Below are 14,171 nucleotides of genomic sequence, written 5' to 3'. Positions count from 1 at the left end.
GATCTTTATATCCAGGAGGGAATGAGGGCACATAATGATTTAACCTCAGACATAGAGGAGTAATGTTGCTGCCAAGATTTCTGGATCTGTTACCATCATGCAAAACTCAGCAATTAAGACCCCTAGGACTGCTGTAAAGTCATGTTAATCCAAAATGTTTGGGGAAGATTTTGTCTGAATTCCTGCTGGTGTTTCCACCTCCCACACAGCCCCTCCACCTGACTTGGAGACTTATCAGGATGCAGCAAGCATCTCCTGCAGGATATCTGTTACAGTGCTGTATCCTGACCCTCCTTACACTCTTCTGAGTTGCAAAGACCAAGACACAAATGCCAGCCGGAAATGAACAGCTTCATCTTTTATTTCTTGATTAATTTGTGTTCTTGGCAGGTTCAACAGAAAATAATAAAACCATCAGCGGGCAAAGTCATGTTCCAGACATTCAAAACAGAAAAATTGTCATCAGACATAACTGATTCTTTATCTTAAGCTTGTATATTAATGTCTATCTACCAGCTGAGGTTTTGAAAAATGAATGCACGCTCACATTCGATGAACAACGCTGATGTGTGCTTTCCCACTGTAAAAAAAAAAAAAAAAAAACTCATGAAAGAATTATAAGGCCAAAGTAAACTTCTCATGGAATCCTTGGATGACCCTCAATTTCTGGTCGTGGTGGACTGATGTGCAGCTGACCAAGCGACAAACAGGATTTTTGAGTAAGGTCTCTAATATTCACAGGATCATGCATCAAAGAGCAGCTTCTCTACAGTAGAAAACAAGAGAATTCACCCAGAATATGCAGCTGCTGGCTGATTGACAACCTTGATTAAACTTATATGGGCTGTGCAGGATATTTCTCATCCATCCTTTTGTCATTTGGCAGCTGAAACTGTAATTACATTTCAACAGAGGCAGAAAAACACCAACGTTGTGGCTTGGAGCTGTTTAACTGTTGCACAAATCAATGGTTCACATAGATAAGCAATATCGAACTTAATACCACACTCTTGCCCCCAAACACTTTTCTTAATACTGATTTAATTCCAAGAAAATGTTGCCTAGGGCAAAACACGAGATAACATGTTGATTAGAGGAAAACAGAGACTGGTAAATGCTTTAGATGAAGCCTAATCAGATTTTCTTAGAGCTACCCATGATTAAAAATTTGCATTTTCACAGTATCTGGAGCGGAAAAATACATTGTGTTAACTCTGTTTGCCTATCTGAACCCACAAAGGATTCAGAAAGCAAATTTACAGAGAAGAAGAAAAGCTCAAAACACAAACAGTTTTCCAAAATGATATTTACATTTTATTTATACTTTGATAACTAAATAGACCAGCCTATAACCTGGAGGATGGAGACAGGCAATATCGAGTATGTTTCATATGAAAGAAAACAACAACCAACCAAAAAAAAACAAAAACACGATATTAATAATATAACAATATATCAAGAAGAATAGTACGTTTCTTTTACATCACCTCTACATACTGGCGGTATTGTGCTTTGATAAGACTTTTGCAACTAGAACACAGATACAGAACATTTTTAAACAGCCCACAAAACTCCAAGGATTTCAGCAATCAACTCCCAGAAAAAAACAATCATCTTGAAATCACCTCAACCCAATGCTGAGATAAGACGAAATGAAGCTGAGTGAAGATTCTTCCACTCATTGGGCACATGTGAAAAAAACCCCCAAAAACACCAATGTCGAGAAATGAAATCAGGCACAGCTCACCCATCTGCACAATCAACAACAAACACTTGGATGAGCCCAAATGCTGGCACCCAAAAACCCCCTTTCCCCTCAGACACGCTCATACACACATATTCACACACACAGAAATATATGAGATGTATCATCTTCCTTTTGCTGTATATCACTGAGGCAAACTTGGTAATTTTAATGTATATATATTTATATTTCATATAAAGATATGTAAATGAATCAAAATTAGAAATGAAATGAAAAACATGCACTGGACAAATACAAGCATGCACTTACATGATGATGAAACCTGAAATTTTCACTGGCACAGTTTAAATGGTAGATGATGCACCTCTACCACTTCGACCACAAACCCCCTGAAACTTTCCCCCGTCAAGCCCAACTCACTTTGAACCAAGATACATTCTCAAACAAACTACATAGCTGCTGTTTTATGAAGTGCACATACACATGTTGCTACATGTACAGTAGATTAAGCAGAATGAATATTGACATGTTAACAGGTGCTGTGTTGTGTGGAACCATGGTTATATAAAGGCATGGAGGCCCTTCTTCTGATCTGCTGCCTGCGGTGAGATAACTGAACAACTTCCATTTATCATTTATGAGTTGTTTTGTTTTGTCTTCTGAAAGAGAGGTCCATGTTGGAAAGGATTCTCCATGAGCGTCCTTTGCGGCAGTATTCCAGAGGAAAACACAAAGAGTTCTGAGTGCTGCATGAAATGTTCTCTTAAAAACAACAGATATTTTTCTTAATATTCAGGGCTTCCTCTTCACTTGGCCTTGTGTGGAATTTTTTTGTCATGTTTGATTTGTCTGTTTTCCTCAGTTTTTATGTAAAAAGTGCCTCTTTTTTAGATTTAGTTCCTCACCGTCCGTGCGTTGGATAGTTCTTGCTGTATGGTTGGCTTTGGTTGCATAACACGCACTTTGATGCTTCACCAGGGTCTGCTCAGCAAGTGAAGTCTTCAAAGTTTCCCTGGCCCGGATGATGAGGTAGCATGTTCCCAGGATATGTTGATGGTGTACGTAGGTTCTCGCAAGGAGCCTGAGAGAGAAACGTGAAGAAAGAGAAACTGAGATAACAGGTATTAAAAAGTAAAAAGAAGGATAAAGGCCAAAGGGAGAAGTGATTAGCATTGCAACAGAGGGAGCATCAATGTGCAGACAGGGAGAAAATCTTGAAAACCTTGCATACTCCCAGAAAAACACGACATGAGCAACAAGCTGGGCCGAGAGGGGAGAGGAAATAGATTCCTGAGCAAACCTCAGAAAAATAATCAAGGTGGATGGAAAGAGAGGACTACCAAGTGAGTCAGGAGCCGAGGACGTGCCAGTCTTTTCCTTTTTCTCTGCCTGTGCTCTGACTTGCAATTAAAATGAACCGATTTCATTTACACTTGGATATAAGTAAGCTGTCACACCTTCCAAAGCTTTAAATCCAGCCTGTCCCTGCTGGTGGTGCCCCAAAGCTTTGATTAAATTCAAGCCACTTTCCACTCTCCTGCATCTCTCTCTCAATTTTCCCTTCAACTCATCCCAATTGCTTTTTTTGCTCCCTTACATGTCTCTCAAGTCCTTTTTCCTCCCAAACTTCCTCAATCTCAATCTTTTCTGTCTCGAGTTTGCTTCTGCTCCTCCCACCACCACCACTGTTTCAACACAGTAGCGGTTCAGAGCAGTAAAGACAAAGTAGAGAGCGTGTGCTCCTGTTAAAGCAGTGCATTCTGACACAGACAAAGTACGAGGCAGCAGCCTACTGACATGGCGTTTGACATCATCCAGACTCAGCACAGCTCCCCGGTCATTGTTGTTGCGGCTCTTGTGTTTCTTCTTCGTGCATCTGCACAGCTTGTACTTGATCACCTGAAAATAGACAAGGGCAGCCTTACTCATCATATCTTGCTCTTGGAGATCATCCAGATACTCTCTTTTTTTTCTTTTTTTGGTTTTCGTAACTTAGACCCAAATACTAGACAAGCTAGAATATTGACCCTACATTTCAAATCAAATCAAATTTATTTGTATAGCACATTTCATGTATAAAACAATTCAAAGTGCTTCACATGAAATAAAAGCATTGCAGCAGGGAGTGTACGAAGCATTAAAAATACATAAAAGAATATAAAGAGAAACAAATAAAATAATTTAAATTAATTTAAAAACAAGCAACAGTCCAGATAAATTATAAGATACCGTGCAGATTTCATGCATAGACACATGAGAAAAGAAATGTTTTTAACCTGGATTTAAAAATGTCTACATTTGGTGAAAGTTTAATCTCCACTGGCAGTTTGTTCCACTTGTTTGCAGCATAACAGCTAAATGCCTCTTCTCCATGTTTATTCTGGACTCTGGACTCTGAAGCTGACCTGAGTCCTTGGATCTAAGAGCTGCTGGGTTTATATTCTCTGAACATATCACAGATGTATTTTGGCCCTAAACCATTCTGGGATTTGTAAACCATCAGCAGGCTTTTAAAATCTATTCTGTGACTGACTGGAAGCCAGAGTAAAGATTTCAAAACTGCTGTGATGTGTTAGAGAAGGAGTATCTATTCGCTCGGCCCATCACACACAGACGTTCATATCTCTGATCAAAAACATACAAAAACTCACTGAGCACTGTATAAAGAAAACAAAGCACAGACGAAGCATGGAGCAGATAAATTCTGATGAGAATGGACAGAGACATCCTGAATAATGTAAAATTAAATACATCCAAAATGTTAATTTATTTGGTGTTGCTGCTGCTGATAAGATCTGTGTGATGTGTAGAGATAGGCTGCAGGAATCTGAGGGACAGAGAGCCTGTCATAGTCGCTACAACATGTCCTTTTGTGGATAGCACAATGAATGCACACAATGCACAAGAAATTAACATTCATGAATGAGGAATCCATGATGGTGCATTCTTTAGAGTCTTGTTGATGACAGGGGATATTGTACCTCATATAGATAGTCAAAAAGCTCAAGAACGGTGAGGATGCTGGCCCCAATGAAGAGTCCCATCTGACCTCCAATATCACCTGAAAAGGCAAATAAGAAAGCACACAACAGGGATTGTAATAATGTCAGTGGATTCATATCAGGTCAGCTTTAAGTCTGAAAGGTGAAAAATGCTACAGAAAACAGATGCTTGCAGAGCTGCAGTTTAAAAACAACAGTAGATTTGTGACAGTTTTGTGTCTCCTGGGAACCTGAACAGCTATTATAAAAATGCCATAACTTGTGCTACTGTCACTTCAGATGAAAAGCAGCTGTCACATTGCATTCTGCATTTTATGTATTCCCAAGAAAACACAGCCACTTCCTTACCCAGAAGTCCTGCCAATTCGTAGGCTTTCTTTTGTTCAATGGTTTCATAGTTCAGTGCTTCAAAGAAGATATCCAAAACCAGAATGTTATCACTGTAAACAGAAAGGGAAGAACATAAGTCTCAAGGCATATTTAAAAGTTTCAGCTAGCAAATTAAAGACGTTTCTTCTCTGAGCTTCCTCAGGCAGTGGATGATTGATGGGTGAAGCTGACACTTTTTGCAGATAACAGATCAGATGCATGAAGATGAGAAAATAACCTGGTACAAAATCAAAACTTAAGACATATAACAGGTTGTTTGACTGCTCTGACTTTATCAAAAGCACAAAATCTCACAGTGTGTTAACTCAATGAAAACCATTGGTTCGTGCTTAATACACACCTGGCCTTCTCTGCCTTGTGTTTGGGTATAAAATATTCATAATAGGAGCTACAATGAGTGAGAAAATCATATCTGACAATCAATAAAAACAGCTCAATGTGTTAACATAGTGTTACCATGGGCGGAAAAACAGTGCTTGCATTTGCAACTGATGGGCTCAGATTGTTATTATTAGTGTCGGACAGCATTATGGAAAGGATGCCCACAGTCTGGCTCAGGTGGTAGAGTGGTTGTATTCCCACTGGGACACCTGTGGGGCTGTGAATCTTTTAGTATCAATGGATCAATTCAATTCCAATTCACGCAGTCGTGATTACATTCAAAATTGATTCTTAGTTCAAATCAATTCTTGATTCAAAATCAATTTAAAGCTATTCTTCATTTAGTACAATACAATACTAATTTCAGCATTGATTCCACCATGTGCTTTATAAGCAGAAGTAAGCTTGAAAGCAGAGTACAGTGTGTATATAGTTTATAAAGATATCCTATTAACAAATGTTAAATAATAACTAATAGATTAAACTAATTTAGAGATTCAGACTTTCTAATCACAGGAATAGATCATGTTTAGATCAACAATCTGAGAAATCAGCATTTTCTGAACAGTCCCTTGCTTACTTTGCACCCCGGTGCTTATTCAACAACAATAAAATACAGAGGAGATGTGTGACAAATCAACTTTGAAAACAGAAAAAACATGTTGGGGAAAAAAAAGAAGACTTTTCTGAATTGTAAATTGATTCTGAACCTTAGAGTATAAGATTTAAGAATATAAGATAATATACTATACAAATCATGAATCAATGTTTTTTAAACACCCCACAAGATACAGAACCCCCACACTGCCCCAAAGATGTTCAACAGTGCACTCAAAAAACTGATTCAAGCCCTTCTTTGAAGTGACACAATTAATTGTTGTTTGATTTTGTCAAATAAATCTATTAAAAACTTATACATGTACATTTAGTTGAGATGACATAATAATTTCAACCTGACGTTCACAAACTCAAAACAAATGAGTTTCATTTGAATTGGGACCGCCCATTGCGCATGTGCGAGGTAACACGCTCCCACCGTCTCTTTCTCCCGGTCTTTTTCGCTTCCACCCTCTCGGAGTTGAACATCTTCTGTTGACACTGCTGCGACTCTGCGAGATAGCTGTTTTCCACTATTCCACTCAACGGTGAGTACTTTATTTTGTTGTATTTATAAAGCTTGCTGTTAACAGACCGTGAAGCCGGACGAGTTTTACCGTCAGTGAAGTGAAGTCGCTAGCTAAGATACAGGAGGGAAAATACAGTCGAGTAGGCTAAGTGTCTGAGGTTACTCTGACAAGTGTTATACTCATAGGCTGTATATAAAAGAGGTTATAACCACACATCTTTTCTGGAAAAAATGTGAACAAGAACATGACCTCTCGAAATGGACCTGTTTTGGCAGAGCTCCTCTCCCCTCCCCCACTCACAGACACTATCGCACACTTGTGTCCTTGACTTTCATGGCTTATAAAAGACCAATTACTGGTGCAAACTTGTCAAAAATCGCCGTTTTGAATGCTTTGTGTGGGATTTATGTGATATCTATAGTGTACAACACCAAAGGCTAGCCAACAGTCTGTCAGCCATGAAAATAGAAAAAAAAAAAAATGGAAACAGTAATTTTGCATATTAAGTAGCCATGTGCTTCTGTTTGTTTGAGAAATGATGGAATGGATTTTTGTCTTATCTTTTGCAGTTTCATTAATGGTACCATGCTACTGGAGGCAACCTCTTGGTGATTGTAAGTAATAGACAGCCTATTTAATGCTGGCAAGGTATGATCTATACAATTTTCAGATGTTAAATTTGAATTGTGCTTATTGACTTTTCTCTCCATTTCAGGATAATGAATGTGGAAGTGCAAAGAATGCAGTGTAGAACTACCTAGCAGGTATTTGTTGCTGAAGCATTTCAGGCAGACACATGGGCATTTTAGGGGTAGTTGTCATTTTCCATGTCCATACGCAGATTGCCCTTGTACATTTAATACATGGACTAAGCTATTAAATCACACATATAAAAGTCATGCTAAACAACCAACTCCAAAGCCATTAGAATTATCTACATTCCAGTGTCATGTGTGTTCTTGCAGAGAACTAGCTACAGAAAGAGATTTTTTTCAACACCTAAATGGTCATCTCAGGCAGAATGAGACAGTTCCATGTGTGTTTTTAGGCTGTAAATTTAAAACCAACATTTACAGTACATTTAACACACACAAAAACAGGAAACACAACCAATATTCATTAAAAGACTTTCAAGCAAATCTTATCAGTACAAGTACTAATTTGAATCAGTCAGATAATTCTGCAGATGGGCTAACAGAATCCATAGACACCGATCATGAATACGAAACACTAAGTTGTGATAATTCTGCAGAGTTACACCCATCTAATTTTATTGAAGAGAAAACTGCATGCATTTTGTTGAAGTTGGAAAATATTGTTCATATTCCAAAAGCTGTAATTGATGAGGTCCTCTCAGAACTTCACTATGTATTAAGTACAGAATCTTTGCCTTTCACAAAAGCTACAGTTTCTGCTGTATTTCAGAGCCATAATCTAGAAGTTGAAGATTCAGTTGTTGATGAGCTTTCCACTGTTATATGTAAATCTAACCCATTAGGCATAGCTATTGCAAAGGATGGCCCTCTTGCTACTGCTTATAAACGTACACAATACTATACTTCTCATTTTAGGGTAGTGGAGCCAGTTGAGTACATACTAGATGCCCAAAAGAAAAAAACATTTCAGTACATACCTCTATTGCAATCTTTGCAGCAGTTGCTCTTTCATAAAGGTGTCCTTGATCATCTCGAAACTCCAAGAATACAAAGCCAGCTATTGTCTTCCTTACAAGAGTACCGAACCATAAGAGACGGTCAGTACTTCAAACAAAATCCTTTCCTGTCTGAAGGTGAAGGTTTTAGAATAGCAGTTCATCTTTATGTTGATGATTTCGAGATATGTAACCCTCTTGGGACGTCTCGAAAAAAACACAAACTCTGTGGTGTCTACTGGGTTTTAGGTAATTTGCCACCAGGTTCCCATTCCAAACTAACCTCAATCTATTTAGCTGTTCTTTGCAAATCTGATGACGTCAAATCCTATGGCTTTAAAAAAGTGTTAGAGCCACTTTTGCAAGACCTGAATATACTAGAACAGCACGGGGTCTTTATTTCGCAGGTTGGTCAGTTTGTTAAAGGTTCTGTGCAGTGTGTAATTGCTGACAATCTTGGTGCCCATGCGATAGGTGGTTTTGTTGAGAGTTTTTCTAGTGGGTCAGTGTGCAGATTTTGTACAGGAGATAAGTCAGAATTTCAGACCAAGGATGTGAAGTCTGGTGCTTTTCAACTTAGAACCAGAGATATCCATGACGTTCATGCTGTCTGCTCAGGAAAGTGCAACTATTTGCTGTGGTGTCAAAAAACAGTGTGTTTTAACAGAGCACCTTTCTCATTTTCATGTCAGCACTGGCTATCCTCCAGACATTGTGCACGACCTCTTTGAGGGTGTTGTTCCAGTCGAACTTGCACGCTGTATTAGTTTATTGATCTGGAAAAAATACTTTACTCTTGATTTCCTTAACACATTGATTCAGACATTTCCATACAAATGGGGAGACAAAACCAATCGCCCACATGCCATACCACGCTCTTTCACATCTAGAAACACTGTAGGCGGTAATGCACACGAAAATTGGGCATTGTTAAGATTTCTCCCCTTTCTGATTGGGCATATTGTACCAGAAGATGAACCAGCATGGCTGGTAATTTTGGATCTTAAGGATATTGTTGAGTTGGTTGTGGCCCCTGTAAACACAGATGAGACTATTGCATATCTTGAGGCCAAGATCTATGATCACAGACAGCGCTATCTTGAACTCTTTCCACATGCTAAGCTCTTACCTAAACATCACTTTGTAGAGCATTATCCGGAAATGATCCGTTGCTTTGGACCTCTGGTTGCATTGTGGACAATGAGGTTTGAGGCTAAGCATAGCTTTTTCAAGCAGGTTGCTCGGCACACAAACTGCTTTAAAAATATACCTCGCTCACTCGCTATTAAACATCAGTTTATGCTTGCCTATCACACACATGCCTCCACCCTCAAGAAGTCATCCTTGGAGGTTGCAGATGTCTCTGTCATGCCTGTCGATGTCCTTAGTGAGGAAATAAGATCTAACCTGCATCAGAGATATCCAGAGGTGACTGAGGTCCATATGGCAAAACATGTGTCTCACAGTGGTGTATGTTACAGCAAAGGGATGCTCATTGTACATGGATCTGTTGATGGACTTCCAAAATTTAATGAGATAATTCAGCTGTGCATTGTAAAGGAGAAGCTGTGTTTTCTAGTGAGAGATGTCTGTGCTTGGTATAGGGAGCATTATGGTGGCTTTGAACTGTCTGCCTCACCTACTAAAGAGGTTGCCCTTATTGAGCTTGGTGATTTGGAGGACCCATATCCCCTTGTGGAATACAGCGTTGGGGGTCTGCGCATGGTAATGTTGAAAAGATTTGTCATCGTTAAAGGTTGGTGATATTATTGAATATAAATAGTGGAGCTCAGCTGATGTATCAATTTTCTGATATGAGCCTGATTGAAGACATATTGTCTGCATTGTCCCATGTGCTGATTTTGTCTGTTGTCCCAAGTGCTAATTTTTTTTTCTTTTAAAAGAGTAAAATTCAGAAAAAAGATGAATTCAAATTCCTAAGTTTATATATAGGTTATAGAATGAATTCAAATTCCTAAGTTTATATATAGGTTATAGAATGAATTCAAATTCCTAAGTTTATATATAGGTTATAGAATATGATAATCATGTGTCAAGTGTTTGCTAAACAGCCAACTCCAAAGCCATTAGAAGTATCTACATTCCAGTGTCATGTGTGTCCTTGCAGAGAACTAGCTGCAAAAAGAGATTAAAAAAAAAGATCAATTCAAATTCAGAAGTTTATTTATGGGTTATAAAACATAATAATCATGTGTCAAGTGTTTGATATTATACATGGTATTTGAGGGATCATTGCAAAAACTGTGTGTGGCTTAATCTAATACTATTTTTATTTGCATTTAATACAGTATATGGTGCTTATGTATTAATTTGTTGTCCTACTTCTCAGTTGTGTCAGATCAGGAGTAAAGGTGTTCCAAAATGGCAGATCCAGTTGTTCTACGGATCATCTTTGGTGATGGAAGTGACTCAAGAAAATTGCACCTGGTTTCTGGAATTCCAGAAACAGTGCCTGAACTGCATCATCTTGTAAAGACATCCTTTCAATTGCATGAGGACTTCCGTATGCAGTACATGGATTCTGATTTTAAGGAGTTCATGAATCTAACTTCAACATCTGAAATCCAAAATAAGAGCACACTCAAAGTAATATACATGTCTCTCACACCACCTGAGGATTCCTACATCTCATTGTACCCAGTAGAACGGTCTGATGAGGCTATAAATACTACATTGTCTTCTTCGTCTGTAGCCTCATCAAGCAGCGCTGATACGCTCTACACATCGACTCCACATTCATCCCCAGAAATTCAGCATGGGGGGTTGTCCTCCTGGCCCAAAGTCTTTGTGGTCCCTAAATTCACCTACGAGGCTGAATTTGAGCTACAGCAAAATAACAATGAGTTTGAAACAAATGGAACATACTTCAACCCTGGCCCAAAGCTAAAAGGTATCATCCTTGATGGTCTAGCTCAGGAAATGATAAAATACACTAAATACCCAAAAGACTACCAGTGTGAAGAGGTAGCAGCAGCTTTGACAAGGACCCATCCTTGTTTGGGGCAGCTAGGATCCAAGACGGGATTTTGGGGATGGAAACAGTCTCTAAAATATAAAATGCAAAATTATCGAACAAAGCTTGGGAGACTCGGTCATCCTGAAATCCGTGTGAACTCCTTGAAACATAAGCGAGAAGGCCAAGGCAAAGCTGCAGCTAATATCAAGAAGCCTAGAAAGGCTGAAGTTAACTACATTCCTCTACACCCAAAAGGTGAAACTGCAGAGAGCTTGGAGAACGAGAGAATTGCTTTATTGTCAGAACTGAAAAAGCGTGATAATGAAGTAGTGATAAAAGCAAAAATGGAGAAAACCTTCTCCCACAGACGTCTCGAAGTTGTGGAGCAGAGGCCTATGATAGGAGACTTCAAAAACAGATGGCCTGCTCTGTTTGAGCCGAATGAAGTAAGTAAATGTTTGTGTGCTGTCAATTTCTATTGTTCATGGTGATTCATTTCTGCAGTTTGTATTTTGCAATAATCCTGCATCCCTTTAAAGCAGTATTGATTAATTTTTTTTTTTTTTACAAAAGTAAAATGTATGTACATTGTTGCAAAATTTTTCAGGTGAATGCAGAGTTCTTACGCATCACCACCAAGCCACTGCAATCAAAGTTCCTGTCACAGTTTGACCACTTTTCGGACAAGCTAATGGAGATCTTCGCACGCAAAGGAGGAGTTAAGGGGCAAAAGATCAAGCGCATCCTGGCAATAAAAGACTTGGTTAGTAAATGCTTCAAATAAACTTTCACTGTCAGGTGGTAGTTTAGTTTTTTTCATATGTAGCTACTCATCTAATGAAGTACTTAACAACTGAAAATATGGTATTTTGATAACACGAGGAAATTGATGCTACATGATCAGAGAAAACCTACCTGCACCACAATCACAACTAGATGTCTTTGTCACCCATGTTTTAGTGCGATGACATCAACATAAGGAGGGAGTGCATCCTAAGAAGCCTTGTGGTCTACGTCAATGAAGACCCGGATGTGTTCTTTAAAGAGTATTTGGTAAGTTAATACATTTCTTTCTCATGTAGTATAACTGTTACCCATATGTATCACTAATGTAATCATGCAACATAAAGAATATTGTAACTCACCTTTTTTCTACATTTCTTGCATTTATTTCACTCTATAGACTGAATTATACAAAGATACACATGACATACACAGACACATACCACCTTTATAAGTAGGGATGGATTTGGGTTCTCAGTGAGTTTTGCTTAATATTTTCCATGTTAGATTCAAAGGGGTTCACTGCAATTGCATAGCTTTAAAACTGAAGAATGTTAGCCATAAAGCTGTTACCAACATACCACTCAGCTCTCTTGCACTGCTACAGCCTTGGCTTTGACAGCTGCAGTTTCAGGCAGTGCTGGAGCTGAAGTTGATTGGGCTCAGTCCACTGTCATCCATGTTGTGTGCCTCAGATTCTGGAGGTGAAAATGCCTCCTCCTCTGGGGAGTAGTCTGTGAAATAGGTGACCTGAGAGTCTCTGTTGCTATCCGGTTCTCTTATCTGTCGTTGACTAACTTTTTAAGCATTTTTCCAGCAGGTGAAGATGGGTTCTGATTAGTTATAAGTACTATAAGAATAGTCTAAGTCAGGCTTTCATTTAAAATGAGAAATGCTATGAAACACCATAAAGACTCAAGAGGGGTATTCCAGAAAGGAGGTTCAACAAACTCTGAGCCCAACTCTTGAGTTGACTACTCTGTGAAGTGAAACTCAGTTTTCAGTTCCAGAACAGCTGATCTGAGTTAGTTCAGGTGACTCTCAGTATGTTAACTCTGAGTTGCGCTCGTGACGTAATGGAACGGAAAACCCAGAGTTTCCCTCGTATCAGGGTTCACTTACTCTGAGTTGTCACAAAACCCGCTCTCTGGAATACCCCCCTGGAAACAACACTGATGTGTACAACCGGCGATTCTATGAAATCTGACACACCACAATTACTACCAATGGCCAGATATCTTAGGTCAAATGTTGTAGGCTACAGCCATCTTAGAATTGGCACCTGTTTTTTGATCAAAACAACTGATAAACTGTTGCATTTATATTTTGTATATGGTTTTCTGTTTGTTATTTGGCATTTTAATTAAATTTGTTTCCTGTGTTTGTGTTGTTCAGCCCACTGCTGTTGAGGATGCAGAGAGGGACATCACCACCACAGTCATGGGCCTTTACACAATCCGAAGAGACGGACATGAGGAGCCTGAAGACGTGGGAGTTGTGATTGAGGGTATTAAAGTCTTCAACAACCTTGGAAGTGTCACCATGGGCTTCATCATGCTATTCGGGCTCATTTATGCCCTTGATCTGGCCTTTCCTGAAAATCTGAAGTACACCTTCGAGTTCTTCCAGAAAATCGTAATGAACCTGGATGGACACAAGCTCAATGTAAAAATACAGCAGCTGAAAATGAAGCTATTTTCATAGGGGACTCAGACTTTCCACTTTGGTCAAAACCAATGTAGTCTGAACTGTTGTTGTGTTCCAAGTTCTGGTAACTAATTTTAAAGTCAGCGGAGTGATTTCTATTATTTTCTAAAATGTGATAGGCAATGCACTGTGTTCATTACAGAGAAAAAACTTGAGAGAAGAGAATAAATCCAAGCTCAGTCAAGTTCAAAGTCCTTTTATTTAACAGTTTTGTCTGAGCTTGATGGAAATATTTCCATTTTTGTACTGCTTCTATGTGTGAATGTGTAATATGTATATTTCATACCAGTTTTAGGCATTACATATTACAGTTAATGGTAAAAATAATGTTCATGGTTAATCACAACTTGCCTTAGCTTTGCTACCTGAAAAGACAGTTTTTCTGTGTATTGACACAAGCCATGATGTTGTGGAGTTTATAGATGTCATCAATCCGTTGATGAGTTTC

At 38.8% G+C, this 14,171-nt stretch overlaps 1 protein-coding gene across 3 annotated transcripts in view; it reads right to left on the bottom strand.

Annotated features, from left to right (window-relative positions):
- Nucleotides 1-354: 354 nt before the first annotated feature.
- Nucleotides 355-14,171, bottom strand: part of asic1b (acid-sensing (proton-gated) ion channel 1b) — a 204,103-nt gene continuing 190,286 nt past the window's right edge. For all 3 annotated transcript variants that reach the window (XM_075461539.1, XM_075461537.1, XM_075461538.1), the window contains 4 exons: nucleotides 5,056-5,147; nucleotides 4,687-4,766; nucleotides 3,503-3,604; nucleotides 355-2,786 (listed from right to left, as the gene is read on the bottom strand). In XM_075461539.1, the coding sequence (XP_075317654.1) occupies nucleotides 2,691-2,786; nucleotides 3,503-3,604; nucleotides 4,687-4,766; nucleotides 5,056-5,147 (370 nt within the window). In that variant the 3' untranslated portion in view covers nucleotides 355-2,690. The remainder of the gene's footprint in view (nucleotides 2,787-3,502; nucleotides 3,605-4,686; nucleotides 4,767-5,055; nucleotides 5,148-14,171) is intronic.

This window comes from Odontesthes bonariensis, chromosome 3 (genome assembly GCF_027942865.1).
Source record: "Odontesthes bonariensis isolate fOdoBon6 chromosome 3, fOdoBon6.hap1, whole genome shotgun sequence".
NCBI classification, from domain to species: domain Eukaryota; kingdom Metazoa; phylum Chordata; class Actinopteri; order Atheriniformes; family Atherinopsidae; genus Odontesthes; species Odontesthes bonariensis.
The sequence above is the reverse complement of the archived record's forward strand: the minus strand, read 5'-3'. Positions and strand labels throughout refer to the sequence as shown.